The sequence below is a fragment of the Poromitra crassiceps genome (genome assembly GCF_964638095.1).
Source record: "Poromitra crassiceps genome assembly, chromosome: 2".
Lineage (NCBI taxonomy): Eukaryota > Metazoa > Chordata > Actinopteri > Beryciformes > Melamphaidae > Poromitra > Poromitra crassiceps.
The window spans coordinates 72,867,279-72,887,937 of NC_139624.1; the positions used below are offsets into that span (position 1 = coordinate 72,867,279).

The 20,659-nt window shown below is 41.6% G+C and overlaps 1 protein-coding gene across 1 annotated transcript; it reads right to left on the reverse strand.

Moving 5' to 3' along the window:
• Positions 1-590: 590 nt before the first annotated feature.
• Positions 591-17,140, reverse strand: ube2wb (ubiquitin conjugating enzyme E2 Wb). Its single transcript, XM_083651015.1, has 6 exons — positions 17,123-17,140; positions 16,217-16,308; positions 8,081-8,183; positions 4,022-4,177; positions 3,460-3,535; positions 591-2,767 (listed from the first exon to the last, which is right to left on the reverse strand). The coding sequence occupies exons 1-6, from the start codon at positions 17,135-17,137 to the stop codon at positions 2,754-2,756; spliced, it is 456 nt and encodes a 151-aa protein (XP_083507141.1). The 5' UTR covers positions 17,138-17,140; the 3' UTR covers positions 591-2,753.
• Positions 17,141-20,659: the final 3,519 nt, after the last annotated feature.

Below are 20,659 nucleotides of genomic sequence, written 5' to 3' on the forward strand. Positions count from 1 at the left end.
TTGATTTAGCAAAGATTCGTCTACCTAGTGTGACCAATAGATGGTGCCATTAAACACACTTCTGTGTGTTATCAAGGAGGCTTAAGTCACAGGACAATCTACACGGCTTTCTCAAGAAACACATGCTCTCTAAGCTAATCAATAAATTGCCGAAATATAGCACATGGTATGTTGAAGCAAAACAAAGCATAATTGATTTGGTATACATGTACCCTGAACCCCTGCACTGAATAAATTATTAATGCCAAAGAAGCAAAATAATCATTCAAGGATCAGTCTTTTGCATATTAAACACACTGGTACCCCCATATAGGTTTATAAGTGGTCACTGGCTCCAATCAAAGATTCATTGAATTAGGCAGGATTATCTCTACAATCCACTCATGTTGGGTTGGCAACAATCAATGGGAAGCAGCCAATCACAGGGCAGAAAAACAATTGTATCAGCACACACCAGACTTAGCATTATGTGCTTTGACAGCACACAATCCATAAAAACTAAGGGGTTAAATCAAATTTACACTCTGTACAAGATAAAATCGAGCATAGAAACACAATACAAATAATAATGTGCAAGACAAGGTTGAATAAAAGTGAATCTTTGCTTTTTATTATTGATTATGAAAATGAACAGGCACCTATTACATGGAGCTTGCACATCGCAGAAACAAATTTTCAAATATAAATAACACACCCTCATTAGTGTTGATCACTCACAACAACCTGCAAGCTAAGAGTTCAAACCACATTAAGGGGGGGGGAGACACATCCAGACCCTTTTCATATATCACTCTCAAGTTTTTCAAATCTCCACTGATCTACTGCCCATTGGGTGAAGGCTTTTTGTCCCCACACTAATGCCGTTGTGACTGCATTTACACAATCGTATCCGTCCTGTATTTTCTTACAGCACAGCGACAGCAGAGACCACTACAATGAAGCTAAAAAAAATAAAAAATAAAACATTGGTTAAATAGATGTCTTTATCTTATCAATATAATTTTGAGATAGCAGTGTGGTGTGGTAATCTCTAAAGTATATCATCACATTCACTCAAGTGCATTCAAGAAACTCAGCTAGACCCCGGGAAATAAAAGCAAATGCAATACAAACAACCCAAGATGGAAAAATTCAAGTATCTCCGAATGGATGGCGATAAACATTTCTTTAGGAATGGAGTGATTACAGTCTGAAATGAGCTGCACAGCCTCTGCAGGTGAAGATTGCAAAATCCATCCCATAAACCATTACCGAAGTTATGGGTAGACTCATGGATGTCACAATGTCTGGTGCCAATAAGAAAAAGCAGGGTTTAAATTGCATGCACCCCCACTGTAAAACTACTCAACTTTTACCAACAGTAGTGTCGTTGACTGTACACATCCTAATTAGCAAAAGATGCAGACTAACTTTCAAAGTAATAAAGCACTCCTATAGTCATTCTGCTATAAATGCACCCATTGCTAATTTCTGTCACATCATCCAACAATTTAAAGACTTATATACAATAGGTTCCGACATGTTATAATTTTACAACGTAACAGTCTCTTTTGGTGAAAATATATTTGAATTCAAAATATCTTTTAGGAATCTTTTTAGAGGTGATCTCTTTATTGAAAAAAGTACCTGAGCCAAAACTCTGACCAGGGGGAATCACAAAAGCCTTGCCTTTAAGATTTCTATACAGACTCCTTTTTTCATCATTCACTACCATTCTGGAGATCAAACTACAGATTTAAATTAAATAACATAAAAAAAATCAAAAATTTACTGACCCATCAGCTAGTTTTGGGGGGGGGGGTACAAAAAGAACTCAAGACGACATTTAAAATCAGAGACATTTTCGAAGATTAAAGCATTAATTTAAAAAAAAAGTATTATACAAATAAAATTCGATCATGCGATCATGTTCTCTTACAGACATTCTTTAAATGGAAGCGAGGCCGCTGCACAGCTTCTAGGCTGGACCAGTGAACGACATTATGCGAGTTCAGCCCATCTTCTCCGGAGAGAAGTGGGAGGTCTACCATTATATCGTTTTCATATCGGTGCCGACATTTCAGCAGCAGGAAGAACTGCAATCAGGTCTCAAGTTGGAAGATGAAGAAGAAGAAAATGGTTTTGACTCTTGATATAACTCTCGACTACGAACTCAAACCCTTCAACCTGATAAATAACGAGTGGAGGGGGGCGGCTTACAGTGCAACTGCAAGTTGAGGAGAAACATACTAGTTGTGCCTTTTTAGCTAGATACTTTCACAGTGCATATAATGAAAAGGAAAAACAAATGAAGCATTTTCTTGGGGTTACTTACGATGGTCAGATCCCTTCCAGAAAACAAAATAGATTTGGATTTCTCTTTGTAGGCCCAAGCATGCATCCCAGTTATTATTGCACAACACAAGGACCTTAAAATGCACCCATACACAAACAAAAAGGTAACGAGAATCATCTTAAAACAGGAAGTATAATTATAATCTCACTACAAATCCACCTTGCTTGCTCGCTGCATTACTGCCAAAAACGATCCATCCTGGGTGCATCTAAACGTTCCTTTAAATTCTTGTTCTATATTACAACCGGCTAACACATGCATCCAATTTGCCCACGGGGGGAAATGCAGTCAAGAGTCTCCAGCGCTTGGTGTCCATTTTTTTCCAGTCAAAGGTCAGAGTTCAAAGACTGAATGATTAAAAAGTGCTTTGTAGGTCAGTAGGACTTCTTTCTTCTAGGATTATTACAAAGTTTGTACATTAGCACGTATCATCTGTGAAGGCAATAATATGCAAATGGGATTAAAAATAATATCATATACTCCCTGACATTTCGCTTTAAAGTGATAATACGGAAGATGTTCATGTAAATTAATGTCTGTTCAGTCACTATCTATCTGATAGTGACTTAACACAATGGTGATTGAGCGTATGGCCCATTGATGGAAGCCTTTGCGTTTACAGTATTGCAGCATTTATGCACTTGGTGTCTGTGGTGACACAGGGTGGGCGGAGCTAACACAATATACTCACTCTGTAGGTTACTGTAGGTTCACAGGGTGGGCGGAGCTAACACAATATACTCACTCTGTAGGTTACTGTATGTTCACAGGATGGGCGGAGCTAACACAATATACTCCCTCTGTAGGTTACTGTATGTTCACAGGGTGGGCGGCGCTAACACAATAGACTCAATCTGTAGGTTCCTGACAACTCTTGTGTGAAGTAGGATAACAAGCTACTTTTTTCCGGTCTCTGCTAGCATTACGGGTGGAGTATTTCACATAACAGTTTGGATCTCACCTTCAATTAACACTAATCGCCAATAGGTGTCACCCAAGAGAACAAAACTGAAATCTTCCGTATTATCACTTTAAAGTGGTAATTCAATGTATTTGTTTCTTGTTACGATTTAAATTAACCACTTCAAAACATAAAAATCAGTCAAGAGGCTGAAAACACTCACCGTGATACCACCATTTTGTCTTCTTTGGATTTTTGTTACACGTTCTTACGTAAAAGGAGTTATCAGGCGGTCGCCTCTGCAGGAAGAGAACAAGACTCTGTAAACACTTCAATTTGACAAGCAAACAGTTTACATGAGCCACTACAGGGGTCCAAACAAGCATAAAGTTTATTTTACATGAGCCACTACAGGGGTCCAAACAAGCATAAAGTTTATTTTACATGAGCCACTACAGGGGTCCAAACAAGCATAAAGTTTATTTTACATGAGCCACTACAGGGGTCCAAACAAGCATAAAGTTTATTTTACATGAGCCACTACAGGGTTCCAAACAAGCATAAAGTTTATTTTACATGAGCCACTACAGGGGTCCAAACAAGCATAAAGTTTATTTTACATGAGCCACTACAGGGGTCCAAACAAGCATAAAGTTTATTTTACATGAGCCACTACAGGGGTCCAAACAAGCATAAAGTTTATTTTACATGAGCCACTACAGGGGTCCAAACAAGCATAAAGTTTATTTTACATGAGCCACTACAGGGGTCCAAACAAGGCCTACCTTTTCTTTGCAGCTGGACAACATGCTGATAATGCTAAGACAAACTGATTGCACTGAGAGGGCTGGTGACCAATCTTCTGTTAGGATAGATAGACAGATGTGACCGTTGCTATACACATGAGGGTGGACAGGTACATTCTCTCCCGTGAACATTACCTGCAATGACGACAAGACAAGGAAAACAAATTTAAGCATACCATTAATTAACTGAACATGGCATAGCCCCACTCATCCCTTCCTTTCAGTGCACCACCAACTATTATATACCGTAAATTCCGGACTATAAAGGCGCACCGGTGTATAAGCCGCACCTGCAGAGTTGACTGTTTTTTACATATATAAGCCGCACCGGTCTATAAGCCGCGGGTGTTTTGATGTTTAATTACCATATGTAAGGCTTCGTGCACAGAGGGGATTGTCGGGAAAGAGATGGCTGTTTGGGGAAGCTCCCATTTATTAACATTTCAACAAAACAAAAGTCAGGTCACTAATCCCCAGACAAAATCACACATTGTGAGATGCTTAAAAATCACCATCGGCGGGAGCTTTACTCCAGATGCTGTGCAGCCAAGAACACAAGTGAAATTCGTTCTCTCGTGACCTGTGGTTCTCAACGTGATGGACGATTCACCTTTCTTGTTAACAGTCCTAGTGAGAGGCAGGTCGAACGTCAAAGGCACTTCATCCATATTTATGATCTGCTCCGGTCCGATGGAATATTCCTTGATCTTTCTTTGTGTGAATTCGCCGAAGTTTGTAATTTTCTCCTGGTAGTCGGGAGGGAGTTGCTGACACAGTCGTCCGCGCCCTGACGGACAGTCCCTTTCGTCTCGGGTTTGTGCATGATCCTTTGCTGCTGCTGCTGTTGTTGTTCCTGTCTCGCTACTGTCTCAGACATGGCTTTCAGGCTCAATCGCCGCCATCGTCGTAACACAGCCAGTTCTCCATCTTTTGAAGCATGATGTTAGATTACAACGAGCTAGTTGTGTGGCTTAGCCTTCCAAAATGTTGCTGTTAGTTTTTTAGAATGTAATACATAGAATTGGGAATGTTACATTCAATTTCATTCAGACTGTCTTTCAGGCTCAATCGCTGCCTTTTTCCCCCCGGAGCGAGGGAGGAGGGAGGGTGTTTTACCGTAGTGGCTGAGAGAGAGTAGTGGCACAGTGCTCCAATCAGGTCGCGAGGCACATTTTTTGCAACATCATCCAATCAGGGTCTCGCTCTCATAATGTCTGTCTTGCTCTCGTTCTGCCTCATACCAACATCCATAGATTTTGGAGGTTCCCGAGTGGCCGTTTGCTGGAAAAATCCATAGATAAGCCGCACCGTTATATAAGCCGCAGGGGGCAAAAAAGGCCAAAAAACGGGAAAAAAGCCGCGGCTTATAGTCCGGAATTTACGGTATATAGGCTGTCCGCATCATCCGGCAACACTATGGAAGGTTTTGACCCCAATTGGGTTAATAAACTTCTGAAGCTTTTACATCGAAGTGAGGGGGTGGTGCCGTGCGGTCAGAGTGCCAAATTGGGAGAGTAGTCGTCTGGAATGAGTTCAGATTTTCGCCTTAATAGCAGAAAATAATGAGACTTGCTGTATAAGCTGCAGGCTTAGGCCTCTACAGCAACATGAGGCTCTGAGATTAGCACAGAGGGGCCGGGATAGGGTGTGAGAGAGGAGGAGAGAATGGGGGACGGGAAACCAGGAGAGGGCAGCAAAGAGGAGAAATGGTAGGTCTAAAAAAAGGGGGGAGGGGGGGTATTAGCCATTAAAAGGGAGCAAGGGTCAGAGAGAAAGCCAGGAATATCCAGGAGGTGTGATGAGAAGAGACGAACTCAGAGTGTGCTGTTAAAGTGTGTGTGTGTGTTGTTAAAGTAAAGTGTGTGTGTGTGTGTGTTGATAAAGAAGGTACTGAAGGGTAACAATGGGTGGAGGCAGTCCAGCGCCAGACAGGGCCCCACATGAGAGTGAGGGCTCCGCATCACGGGCAGGAGCAGAAGCATGAGAGATAGGGAGAGAGGGAAGAAGCCTAGTGCAGAACACCTCAGGAGGAAGACAGGAAGGTCACAAGTCGTCACAGACGAGAGTCTGGTATGACAGGGCCCTACAGAAGCGGAAGCTACATGTCGTTAAGGCAGAGGGTATTGACTGGGTATTGAGTGGGCTGATGGTCAACCGTTATTTAGCCTTCAGCACTGGGGTGTTCCAAAAGAGTGTCATATAAGCCTAACTGGAGTCCCACACACAACCGATAATGCACTGCAGCAGCGCTAGCCTAGCGGTTTAGCGGTGACATTGCCTCCGGGGCCCAGAAGGAGTGCAAAAGAGAACCATGACTATATATATATATATATGACAGCCTGTCGTCCTTATTGAGAGGTGGGGTGGGTAGTAACTTGCTAAGTTGATCTAATTTTCTCTACACCGACCTGTACTCTATTTTTAAGCCGGCAGGCTGCTAAAATGTAAAGTAAGATTGGCGAGTTAAGCCAATTCCCTTATTGGTTGGTACACTGTGTACATTTCTAATATTTGTGTCATGCTAACTTGCGCATCGTTAGTCTGAATGGTATGAACGCACTGATCAAACTTAATCCAGTCACTTGATCACTTGGCTGTACACTTGAATCACTTTACCTTCAACCACTTTACCTGTTGCACCTACCTCATGCACATAATACCCCCCCGACACACAGTACTCTAAGGTGAAACGTGTTAACTGTGCAATAACTGTGTAATAACTGTGTCTCAATAACTCAATAGCTGTACAATTACTTGCTTATATAGATCGATAAACAACTGTGCAATATCTGACTTATAGCCTTGTTTACAAGCCAGTGTGGTTTACGTATAGTTAGTCTGTACATAGGTATGCAATTATTATTTCTCCTATATACATATTTATAACGGTCACTCTATATCACACTTATTCTATATATTGTAAATAGCAGTTAACTTGCTTTATGTACGTTTGATCGCTGTCCTTGTTTGTTGTTCTAGCTTGTACACGTCGCATACCTTTTCTTTTTTCCTTGTTGTACATTGAAAGCAAAGTATGGCATTAAAGCAGAAGAAAGTGTATTAGATTAGAGATTATTAAAAAATATTAATATTATTGGTGATCATTATGCGTATTGTTGTATTATTGTTATTCATATTGTTAATAATACAATAATTATATTATTACGGTTGTTGTTATTCAAAAAAACGATTTTGTTAATCGATTCAGAATCTTGGAAGATAAGAATTAGGATTCTTACATGAATCGATTTTTTTTCGGACACCAGTAGTCTGCACTGGTATCTCCATGGGTGAATCCTGGCTCCGATGTTTCCAAGCCAAGAATCATTCCATTATCAACCACAAGGCCAATGTGTTTCATGTGATTATTATAAGCAACCACACAGTGGATACAGAATATTGTTCTGTTCTTTTTTTTATTATCTCGGATATACAATACCAAGCATTTATAGAACATTTTGCTCACCCTGTACCTCCCAAACTGCTGCATATGGCTCTACTTTGGTTACCACTTTCATAGGCTATGAATTTCACTCGTTGAACATCAGTATCAGACCATGATTGAGAGCAAGTATTCCATACACTTTGGCTGAAATCAAACGTCTGGACATCACTGCACTTGCAGAACCTTTGCCGACTTTGCGGGCGGTGTAAGAAATACCCAATTTAGCCATTAGTCCGCTCCTTATTGACAAACATTTCTTTATTGGAATGTGTGTGTATAGCCTATTAGCTTATATGTTGTATAGAAATAAAGGCCTCTCTATTAGTGGCTCACATCACGGTAAGTATGACTGAAGTCCACGAGGGCTCATGCCCACAAGTCTGCAGGGTGGACATTTGGATTCAGCCTTAGAATAGTGAAAGGAAGTGCATCCTGCTCTCACCTTGATGATAATGACATGCAAGTCAAATGGCCTGTTACTAAGCAACGACGCACTGACAGCACTGACTGGATGTCGCAGTCTGTATGAGTGGCCTTTGGGTTGGTTCAACATGCAACACAGAGTTGGCAACAGATAAGCCACTGCTGCTTACCTGAGGTGAATCGAAAGGGTATCGACTACTGAATTTGAAAAGCAGCTGGAATTTCTCTCCTTCATACAGTGTGCCAGGGGCTCCCTCCATGTCTACAATCCACCTTGAAAAAAGACAATGTTCATTAGACACAGTATTACAAATCACATTATCATATTAGAGAGGCAAAGTGAACGTCACTTCCTGCTTCAGCACTGTACCAGAGATTTTCTAGGGGGTCACATCTGATCAGGAGACCCAGAATTCCAAGCAGCAACCATTTGTGTGTTTGTATTTAGGATAATCAATTGTTAAAATCCTTTGGAGCAAAATGAAAGTAACGAGATAAACATCTAGTCAGTGACTAAATTCATGTTTATGCTTGGATGATGACACATCTGGCCAGATTAGTCTGAAATTCATTCAGACTCTGAATGCTTAAAGGAACAGCTCACCCTAAAATCCAAAATACATACATTCCCTCTCACCTGTAGTGCCATTTATCCATCTATATCGTTTTGTGTTAGTTGCCTGAGTTTTGGAGATATCGGCCGCAGAGTTTCTGCCTTCTCCAATACAATGGAACTGGATCGCACTACAGACCTCGTTATGAGCAGTTTCATGGAGGAACAATTTTCTTTTGACCGAACTACACCCAGTGTAGTTGGAGACAATGCAACATTTCACTCACACAAAAAAAAAAAAAAAAAAAATCCAATAAACGAATTTCGACTTTCAATAATAAACGTCGACCTTGATAACGATTATTCGAAAATTCGAAATTCGATGCCCATCCCTACCAGCAACCTGCTCAGCCTTCTAGGGTCCTCCTCATTCCCCGTCACGTTTGGCAGTTCATCACACAGTTCAGCGGGCTATCACAACTTCTTCATGGAAATTGGGAAAGTGCACACTTCATAGTACCAACTTGTACAATGTTTTGGATCATAAATAACTAAGACTGTCTATGACATCAGAACTGGATTTTGAGAAGGCGTAACTTGCCACAACAGTAGTTCCTGGTACTTTCGCAGCTATTTAACTTGGATTAAAACCTGTACAACTTGTAAAACAATGACATAGGCTTCTTAGCCTATCCAAAAGATAATAAAACAGCAGTGGCATGTAAGCTATTCTGTCCTGAAAGGACAGGAAGAGGAGAGTTTACTCGTGGTAATTCTCATCTGCAGTTGTATAGCAAGCTGCAGCTCAGGATGTGTGAAGAATAAGTTAAATTGTTTTCATATGCCTGTTATACAGTATCAAGTCTTTTAGTCTATAAAGTTAAAGGTGTACACAGCTAATTCTGCTATGGTATACAACAGCTATTACTTGCACAAACTCTCCTCTTTTTCACACATCACAATGTCTCAACCATCTGACGATCAGTTTTTGACAACAGACATCATCTATCAGCTCCAACCCTAGCTAGAAACGTGCGCAGCCGCAGACCGACTTGCACGGCATGACGCCTGTCTCACTCTCGTTCAGCAGAGGTTGCACTTGCATGAGACTTTCTTGTTGTCCGTCATTCTGTGATAAAGATTCTCTCATAATCTTTTATTTCTCGTCATTTAAAATATATAAATATGATGAGACAGCGTATTTTAATAGCATTTAATTTAAAAAAAAATCTGATTACAACAACATTTACAGAAGACCAAACTTGATTATGCATTTATAAGAGAAAAATTAACAGAGACACCGACCATGCGGTCACTTTTCATGTCCACCCACACAAAGCAGATGAATGATTCCCCCCTCCACACCGACAGCGGAGGAGGCCACTAAAACACTCAACACATTGTGCATAAACAGGCAAATATGAACGATGCCATTTTACTGAATGATACAATTATAGCTGTAGAGGCGAGAGGTTTTGCATCTTTTGCCTCGGACAGACGGCGTCTCACAGCCGTTTTAATTGGGTTCTGAGGACTGAAACCGCGCTCTGCTGCTACACTGGAGCCTGGAATTACCAGCACCATTTCAGCCACAGGTTTGAAGTCGAGGAACATTTCCCACAGGGAAGTGATCAGATGTCGACAAGACTCTGAACGTGGGATTTTCCCATCCTGCAAGTACCTGCTGCACCGGTCCCAGGCGCACCAGGTACCAGGTCCCAGAAGACGCAGTCACTGGGAGAAAGGTTCCCCCGACTTCAAAACTCTGGCTGGTGCCGCTGGTCATTCCACTCTCCGGTCTGTCAAAATGATGGATGGCCTTCAAATTGTTCTGTCATTGTTCAAAACAATCTGCTCGTGATATTCGATTAACTGCATTCAATCAAGCACAAACTTTAACTGTGATGTGACAATGTTGCCGTTTGTGTTGTGTGCACACAGTGAAGTGTAGTGTGGTTGTTTATTCAAAATAATGGCCTTCCTGCACTACACACACAAGCTGTGCACTGCAGAAACATTGATTTCTTTCACATTGTTTGTACAGTACAGTATATGTTTCATACTTTATTTTGTCAAGTAAAGTAAGTCAAATGTGCTTGTTATAATCAATTTAAACAGCAGAATTGTGTGTCACGATATCCCAAAATCACCATATCATCACGATATGATTCCGTGGAAAGACGATAAATGATAAGGCTATAACAATACTGCAACAAAGTGTTTTTGAATCACAAGCATTTTGACATGTTCAACTGACATTGAATATTGAGCTATGTTATGACAGGGAGTTAATCAGAATGTGATACTTTATCCGAGTAGAAAATTTCTATTTTCGCAGCTGCACCCTTGGAGCTGGGTAGGGATTCAATGTCTTGCGCAGAGAGGATGCTTGCCAACACACGGGTTTGATCCTCCTGGGTCTCTGAGTTGAAGGTCCGTCTCCCTACTCAATATGCCCCCTGCTACTCCAAACCCATAGCATAAAGACAGCTTCCTTGGCGGTGTCAGAAAAGCCTAAGATTAAAGTCGAGGTGAACCCGTTCGTCACGTGCATCTGAGTCCGTTTCAGACTGAAAACAAATTGAGAGGGGGACCATATACGGTGTCGATGATTTGATTTGACAATTATGTTGACTGGCTTTGGCATTGGCCAATCATGGCGTGTTCCACCCCCAAATCGAGTGGGATTCAGCGTGTTGTCGTGCTACGCGAGTGGAATCCGCAGAGTCCCAGGCAGCCAGCTGCTTCGTGCAGAGCGAGCGGACAATCCGATGCATGGGTGTTGCCCGCCCGCCTGGAATCTCCGAGGGGCGACCCCTGACTACCACGCTCTCAAGCGCGTGCCATTCACGCTATTTGTGTAAATACGATATTCCTGGAATGCGCGTTTTAACAAGCCAGTTACAAGCCATTCTTAGAGATTATAGTTTTTGTTTTTTGTTCATGTTTCATACAATTGGCCAAGTTAGTAGTTAGTTTATGGGATAAGAATTCTGTCAGGTGACAGGCACTAGGCGCCATTTTCTACTTAATTTGGAAGAGAAAATTATCCTGAAATGAAGATTTGATTGACAGCTGCATATCGTGATATGATTGGTTGAAATGGGGTAGAAATTTGATAGTACTAGGTGACGTCAGCAAACTGTAGATTGCTGTTATCAATGAAATCTTGAAAAATGAACTTTTGATGTGAAAAACTAAAGAAATTATATTTTTGTGATTTTTTTGGCATACATTATTCAATAGGTGCACTGCATACCCAGGTATTTGAACTAAAAGAAAATAAAAGTCATTTTTGGGTTCAGCTCGACTTTAAAGTCCAGTGAATAACATGCCTGTTGAGGGCAGGGACCTCAGAGGAGAAGAAAAAGCCTAATATCAAAGTCCAGCGAATAACATGCCTGTTGAGGGCAGGGACCTCACAGAAGAAAAAGCCTAATATTAAAGTCCAGCGAATAACATGCCTGTTGAGGGCAGGGACCTCATAGAAGAAAAAGCCTAATATTAAAGTCCAGCGAATAACATCCCTGTTGAGGGCAGGGACCTCATAGAAGAAAAAGCCTAATTTTAAAGTCCAGTGAATAACATGCTGCCTGTTGAGGGCAGGGACCTCATAGGAGAAGAAAAAGACTAATATTAAAGTCCAGTGAATAACATGCTGCCTGTTGAGGGCAGGGACCTGAGAGGAGAAGAAAAAGCCTAATATTAAAGTCCAGTGAATAACATGCTGCCTGTTGAGGGCAGGGACCTCAGAGGAGAAGAAAATGCCTAATATTAACACGTTCACTGCCATTGGCGAGTCAACTCGTCAAGCAGAAACCAACGGTTGACTGCCAATGGCGAGTCAACTGGTCAAAAAAAAAAAAAAAAAAAAAATTGACGGTGGGACGTTGATCTAACCCTTTTACATCTCCTATAAAAATATGAGAGCCACCGAACCTGTACAACCCATTCCACCGACCCACTAAGTGGCGACAGTGCTCTCCAGACTAGAAAAAGCCGAGCCAAAACTGCAGGGGAACGCGCGAGGAAACCATTCTCATACTGTAAAATGGATTGGCGAAAACGCTTTCGCGCTGGGAGCTGGCGGTGGGGGATTGCAAATTTGCATAATAGATTATGGGTGCAACACACTTTGAAACACCGGCAGAAAGCCCATAATCGCACGCAGCTTCATTCCAGCTGAGCTCACAACCGAAACGAACGAGCCCCATGCAGACTCGCCCAAAGAGCGGCCGCCAGCAGCCAGGCAGCACAGACAGGCAGAGCCTCGCTTGTACCGCTGCAGCCACGGAGGGAGGAGAACACACACGGAGGGAGGAGTTTGAAGGAGAGGGGGGTTTCCTGCTGCTATGGAGGGAATTACTGTTCAAAACTATTGTTTAGATGTCTGACGTCTTACGCCAAAAATAAATGGTTAAAGTGACTGTTCTATCGAATTTCACAAAAAGCCATTTATCTCAGCTTAAATTTTCAGACGCTGAAACCATGCTGTATTCAACTGCTAATGCCTCCATAACTAGTAACTCTACAAACTAACTCTTTTAGACAGAGAAAGCACACATTCTATTAGTTCTTTTGAGATATTTTGTGTTCACAAAATCCTAACAGAAAAGAATCCTCGGCTCTTGAAAGATGAGCCAGAATCCTCAAAAAAAAAACCTTGGCAGAAGCTACCTACAGTATTGAAAAAACGGCTGGCAGTGAATGTGTTAAAGTCCAGTGAATAACATGCTGCCTGTTGAGGGCAGGAACCTTGTAGGAGAAGAAAAAGCCTAATATTAAAGTCCAGTGAATAACATGTCTGTTGAGGGCAGGGACCTCAGAGGAGAAGAAAAAGCCTAATATTAAAGTCCAGTGAATAACATGCTGCCTGTTGAGGGCAGGGACCTCATAGGAGAAGAAAAAGCCTAACATTAAAGTCCAGTGAATAACATGCTGCCTGTTGAGGGCAGGGACCTCAGAGGAGAAGAAAAAGCCTAATATTAAAGTCCAGTGAATAACATGCTGCCTGTTGAGGGCAGGGACCTCAGAGGAGAAGAAAATGCCTAATATTAAAGTCCAGTGAATAACATGCTGCATGTTGAGGGCAGGGACCTCAGAGGAGAAGACAAAGCCTAATATTAAGGTCCAGTGAATAACATGTCTGTTGAGGGCAGGGACCTCATAGCAGAAGAAAAAGCCTAATATTAAAGTCCAGTGAATAACATGTCTGTTGAGGGCAGGGACCTCATAGCAGAAGAAAAAGCCTAATATTAAAGTCCAGTGAATAACATGCTGCCTGTTGAGGGCAGGGACCTCATAGGAGAAGAAAAAGCCTAATATTAAAGTCCAGTGAATAACATGCTGCCTGTTGAGGGCAGGGACCTCATAGCAGAAGAAAAAGCCTAATATTAAAGTCCAGTGAATAACATGCTGCCTGTTGAGGGCAGGGACCTCATAGCAGAAGAAAAAGCCTAATATTAAAGTCCAGTGAATGACATGCTGCCTGTTGAGGGCAGGGACCTCAGAGGAGAAGAAAAAGCCTAATATTAAAGTCCAGTGAATAACATGTCTGTTGAGGGCAGGGACCTCATAGCAGAAGAAAAAGCCTAATATTAAAGTCCAGTGAATAACATGCTGCCTGTTGAGGGCAGGGACCTCATAGCAGAAGAAAAAGCCTAATATTAAAGTCCAGTGAATAACATGCTGCCTGTTGAGGGCAGGGACCTCATAGCAGAAGAAAAAGCCTAATATTAAAGTCCAGTGAATAACATGCTGCTTGTTGAGGGCAGGGACCTCAGAGGAGAAGACAACGCCTAATATTAAAGTCCAGTGAATAACATGCTGCCTGTTGAGGGCAGGAACCTCAGAGGAGAAGAAAAAGGAACAGTGATGGCGGCACCACAATCTCTGACCTAATTTCTTCCAGGCAAGCAGTGCAGATACGACACCAAAGAGACTTGTGGCTGTTGTTTGTGAAGCCTTATGTCTCTTTTACCTCCAGCCTGGGTCATTTTGCATTTGGGCCTGCATAAGAGGTCAATCCTGTTCAAATCCTCAAACTTCAACCTCACAGAGGCCAGTGGCCAGAGTGGCTGAAAGGAGCTTTCCTTTCCTTCAGGAGGGCAAAGCTTAGAGGAGGATAGTGTCGCCTAGACTACACCTGATCCAACCCACTCTGTAAACAAGAGAGGACTCTGAGGACATTCTGCTCAACTTGCTCAAATTCCCCAAAGGCTGGTGATTACATTATCAGGTAAGTAAAAAAAATAACAGTTATTTAGTGAAAGTGTGCAGAGAGACTAGAGTACAAACTAATCACACATGACAGGCTCCACAGTGCTTACATACAAGACAAGAGTGGGAATATCTTGTTTGCAGTGGCACACTCTTGTTACGCCAGCGAGCTCTGCCGTCTGAACTATCACACAGTCAAGTACAACACATTGTAATCTAGTGAGCAACTCCAGGGACAGAGTGTACTATATAAACAAAAGCTATCAAACTGAAAACACATGATCACCACCTTATCACTGTCACACACATAAATGGACGCCAATGAGCTATGTTTTGTCCTAAAAGAAAAAGGAGGGTTAGCTTGGAATGTCAAGCAAAAAGAGAATGTTTGTATCTCGCTCAGGTAGGACTCACTTCATAAAGGGAACAAATCTCCACTACTAAAGCTGCAAACTGCACTGTCAGTGACAATTGCGGAAAACAACAGGTACGGCAGACGTTTTCCAAACTGGAGTTCAGGTGATAAAGACACGCCCCTACATACCATCTCCAAACCTAAAATGAACACTGACTATGGGAGCCAGCTGAACTGGTCTGGAGAGTTATTCAAGCACAGCACATTCATTCTCTCTGGCCAGATTTGATTATGTAATGATAAAGAGATGCAGACAATAATGGCTCTTTCCTTGCTGAAAGACTTGGTTCCTCTGGAAAACCCCAACCTCTTTAAGAGTGACAGCAAAGCTATGTAGCAAGGCTGGTAGAGGACATTCTGAACAGACAACGGTGGCAACAGCCAAAGACTATGTAAGCCTGCCAGCTGAAAGACAATTGAATGACAGCCAAAAATTTGTGCCGAATCATTTTACAAGACCACAACTCAGTTTATCTTTACTGCTTATCAGACAAAATGTGACTCACGCAGCAACATAAGCCATGGAGGTTTAGGGGGGCATCAGGACACCCAGACAGAAAGGTCAGCTAAGCAGCCTCTGTTCCTTGCTACCCTAGCCTTGCGCTCGCATGCCAACCGGTAAATATTTTATAAGGATGAATAGTGATACTGTACATTAGAGCCTCTCTGTCTACTGAGGGCCCAGAGCTGCCAGTCACTGGAGGGACCCCAATTCCTCTTCATCAGTCACTGCTGAGGCTACAACAGCAGTTGTCTGTGCATCTAAAACACTACTACCACTGGTACATGTGCAGGAGGAGCAAGCATGCCCACAGTGCTCTCTCATAATAACAATGCAGGACATTCTGTATGGTCACATGGATTTATATGTGTGTGTGTGTGTGTGTGTGTGTGTGTGTGTGTGTGTGTGTGTGTGTGTGTGTGTGTGTGTGTGTGTGTAGTAGTCTTCATTAGACTAAATATATACTCCTTCAGTGAATACTTTAAGTGTTGGTATGAGGATGAGGGTGTCCTAATTTGGGGTGTCTGTGTATATATACAGCTATATGTATTATCTGCACTTGAAAATACATATTATGTTGCCATGTTGATGCATATATATGACTGAAATATACTTACTGTGTAATGGTGTTCTGTACACTTTTTTCATTGAGTGTCATTCCTGGGGGTGGATCATTTTGCAGAGCTAATAGTTCCTTTTGTAGCCTTTTCTGTTGGGTAGAACATGTTAACATTTGAGTTCTTTCACACACAAAAATGTAATGTAACTTAAAACATGGACACTTATTACAGCTACTCTCTGGGTCAGAATACATGACACCATTTCTAACCAATTAAATGATCAGTTGAAATAGCTTCAAATCCAGTCCGTGTGTAGGCTAGTTATGAATTAATCTGAAGGTTAACGTTGGCTTTACTTGTTTGTTCTTTTTTTTTGGGGGGGGGGGGGGGGGGGGGGGTTCTGCCTTGTTCTTAGACAAGGCAGAACTCATCGACACATAGCTAACGTTCATTCAACCGAGGCACCTGTTCAGCTCCAGGATAGACTGGAATTGGTCAATCTGCGCACTGTTTCGCTAACACTCGAGCTAGCTGGCTAACGTCAGCTAGCTAACAACCAGCAAGCAGTCAGTCACACGTCAAGACAACCAGAAAAATTATAATTACTAGGAGCACCATATTCCTAAAATTATAATCATTATGTTGCTGAGTATAACTTTAAATTGTATCGTCAGTGAAGTCCACAACAGCTACGCTAGCTAGCCTTGACTTGGTTGTTGATGATGATGATGATGATGATGATGATGGGCTAGCTATGTTGCTAGCCATGTTGCTAGCCAACACCAAGCGCTAAAACGGAACAGTTTACGATAAATGCCATCACTATCATTTAGATATAACGCTAATTACTACTTCGAAGAGGTGCATATACGCACATAAAGAGGTTAATCAATTGTCCGTAATGACTAAAGTGAATGTGAGGTATATCAATAAATATGCGATCGCTGTCAGTTGTATTCTTACCTGCATCGACGCCATGATAGAAACCCCTTACCAAAGAGCATTGAAGACAAGAGCCGAAACATCTAGACGTTTTTTTTTACAACAGCACAACAGCACTGCTGCCATTTTGGCATGAAAAACTCCTTCCACCAATGGGACAACAGCACAGAACCATGCCAGCCAATCAGAGGTATCTCCTTCAGGCCAAAATGACGGATTTACTGTGCGCTGATGTTGCAATGGAACAACGTGTTACCTCGATAATGCAAGTATTTGCCCCTGCATCAGGGCAGAGCAACGCAGAGCTGGCTGTTACGTCAGCGAGTCACGTGGGCGAGGAAGTGTTGTTTTGACAGAACAAAACAAACCACTGAAGTGCAGATAAGCCCAGAAGCGCTCATTCAGTCTTCAGTGAACTATGTAGCACGTTCACAGTTGAATACAGTTAAAACATAGAGCTATAATTGACCAATAGCTGGTCCTGAAAACCGGTAGGGCAACATGGGGTCGTGGGGAGGGAGGGTCAATGACCTCTGCTCTTGTCAATCATCTCTGGTCCAGTCAAAGCATTATAATTTTTCTCCTTCAGTTATGTTGTTATTAAGAAAAGACGAGAAGAGCATACATGTACATTATATTATTGGTGTAAATGATTAGAAACCCACCCACACTGTTTGAATAACAGGTGATATGTGGGAAGAGGCTCCGCCCACACATCACTGATGATTTCACAATGTCATCAGTGATGTCATAAATCATTCTCTACTGTCATAAAAATCTAATGATTTATAACATCACTGATGTCACAATGGAAGGGGCATCATCAATGTCACAAATCTATTCACCTTATTCACCACGCCCACTTTTTCTCTCTTCCGCGTTCAACGCAAACGTATTTGTTCTTCCGGTTCAGTGCTAGTTGCCTTCTGTGGCTATTATCGTGCATTCCTTTATAACTGGGGACTGGTAATCTTACGACTTCAAAGGTCATGAGCTGGGCGGTGACGTCATCAGAGCTGGTATGTCCCATTCCAAACTCGTAGGAGTCTCAGCAGCCCCAACCTCAAAAATCCAAGATGGCTGCGCCGCGCAACAACAGTAGTAGTATAATCGTAGTAATGTTGTTTAGCACTTCTGTTTTGTTTGTGTCTCATTAAATCAGCTGTACACACAGCACTGCCTAACATCTATCTGTGTGGACATGAGGCTGCAGTGTTTGTATGCGCAAATTGCCGCGAAATGCCATGTTGTCAAATTTATTGCTAACAATGGCTAACAATGGCTAGCCTGGCTAGCGACTGGATCTGACCAATGAACAGTGAACTTCCCAGCTCAAGTTTTCTGCAAATGGAACGCTAACAAAACGGATGTGATGTCATTTAGCCTCCACATCCCAGTTATTTTGCGATAAAGGAACGCACCATTAGCCACTAGTTAGTTATGTTATATGGCAGTAAAATGCCACTGAATGACCAAATTGATATAACTTTTAACCATTTCGAGTAACACTGTTTCCATACGGATCACCAGCGTTAGTTTGTTGTTTATAACGTGGCTATATTCATAACGTTTCTATCTCGGATGCGTTATTTCGAATCACACATAGGTTACGCCAAACCACACATAGGAAAACGCACATAGGTTACGCCTCGAATCGCACGCAACCTATGTGGGTTTCAGGACGCAACAGCCTCGACTCCACTAACGTCATCTTAAGAGCACAATATTCCTGGAATGCAAGTTTAACTAAACAGTTACATGTCCTCTGCATTCTACATAAAATTAAGATATTAAGGGTTGTTTTATTTTGTATGTTACATACGTAATGGCCAAGATATGTTAGTTTATGGGGGAGTAATTTTGCACTTTAGGAGCGGAGTGTGCGCGGCCATTTTGCCTGCGGGGTTTTTGGCAAGTCAAAACGGAAATACTTTCGAAATGACGTAATGCGGAAGTGTCCATATCATCAGTGATCTAATAAATCCTTCACTAAACAGCTTTATTAGAACCTTTGTTGCTTTAGTTTGTTCGTTGTCAAAACTGTTTTTTATATTTTATCTGTTCAACAAATCCATATTCTATCCCCAAGATTAATCTAAAAGTATAAAAAGTAAAAAATAAATAAATAAAATACAATCACTTGCTTGATCTATGTCTCATAACTAGTGCATGGTAGGCAGCAATGTGGCTCAAATATGAATGTAATTTGAGTAAGACTCTTATGGTTGCCTTGAAAAAATAAGTCAGACCCTCCAGCCGCAATGTGCTAAACAGGATGGTGCACTTTTGTGGCTAGTAGTTCAAATTAGGCTCTTAAAACAGCCATACTAATCATCAATAAGCATGTATTTATAAAGTAATGTTTTAATATATCATTCATAATGTATTTGAGATGCCTGGGTTGGGTTGCAAGAAATGGCATTTATTTTGAATATTTACCAGTTCATACCTCTTACATTTTGCCAACTTCGTGCTTGATTGAGCATGTCAAATATGCAGTTAATGTAGCATCATTCTGAAAAGACAAAGCTGAAATGGCTAACAGTAGCATAGCAATGCCTTTCTGTGGAACATACCGACATCCAACTAGCACGTTGCGTCTTCCACTTAAAGGAAGCATCAGCCGTTCACTGGGGGGGGGGGGGGGGGGGGGCAGAGGCACAAAGCCAGTCCTTCCCAGCAGATGTTTTGTTTGTCACCTTAAAAGGTCATTTGGAGTCAAGAGTCTCCGTTAAGGAGGTGCACTGATGTATTTAGAATTTTTAGACCATATATCTCAAGCCACAGAGGAAACATTTCAGATGTGAGATAATCTCATAATGCCTTTGTAATGTTACATAACACTCTTTAAACAAAAGTGAAACAATGAAAACTCTATTCAGCATTAGTCTGGGGAAAATTGAGCATCGTCTGCCACACAACTGACAAATGCCATGTTTGGAATCCGATAAGGTTTTGGGTTGCAATGTTTGATTCCAGAAACAAGTGAATTTTTGATTACATAAGTTTTTCCATTGTTTCATTCATTATATTGTTTTCATGATACAGAAATCAACAAATGATCTGGGAATCCATCCTTTCTTCCAAATGATGTTTCTGGTATCGCAGTACTCCAGCATGGGGACTATAAAAGAGTAACAAGTGCCTTGTTTAAAGATGTGTAGCAAATGTGCAAAATTGAACACTGTAGCAGCCTATATTGGTGGGTACAATAATTGCTGTTTTGCAATTCTTTTCAAACCCATAACTTGAAATCGTACAATCTTTCAAACGTTTTGTAATATTTACATTTGCAAGAAGTTCGAAAAAATGGACAAAAAGCATAATCCAGAGTCTTTGTGAAAGTGGCATTTAAAGTCCAATGAAGTCAGCATATGAAACAAGGTAGCACCAAAGCGCTCACCGAACAGGTCTTTATTAAGATGAAGAGGTGAGAAAAAATTTCTATGTTGTAACCACATTTGTCACATTCTGAGGCAACTGGTGCAGCCTGCCATATCAATTATTATATTAAAATGAAATCCTTTACTATCAATAAAATGAGGACAGAAAGCCAGG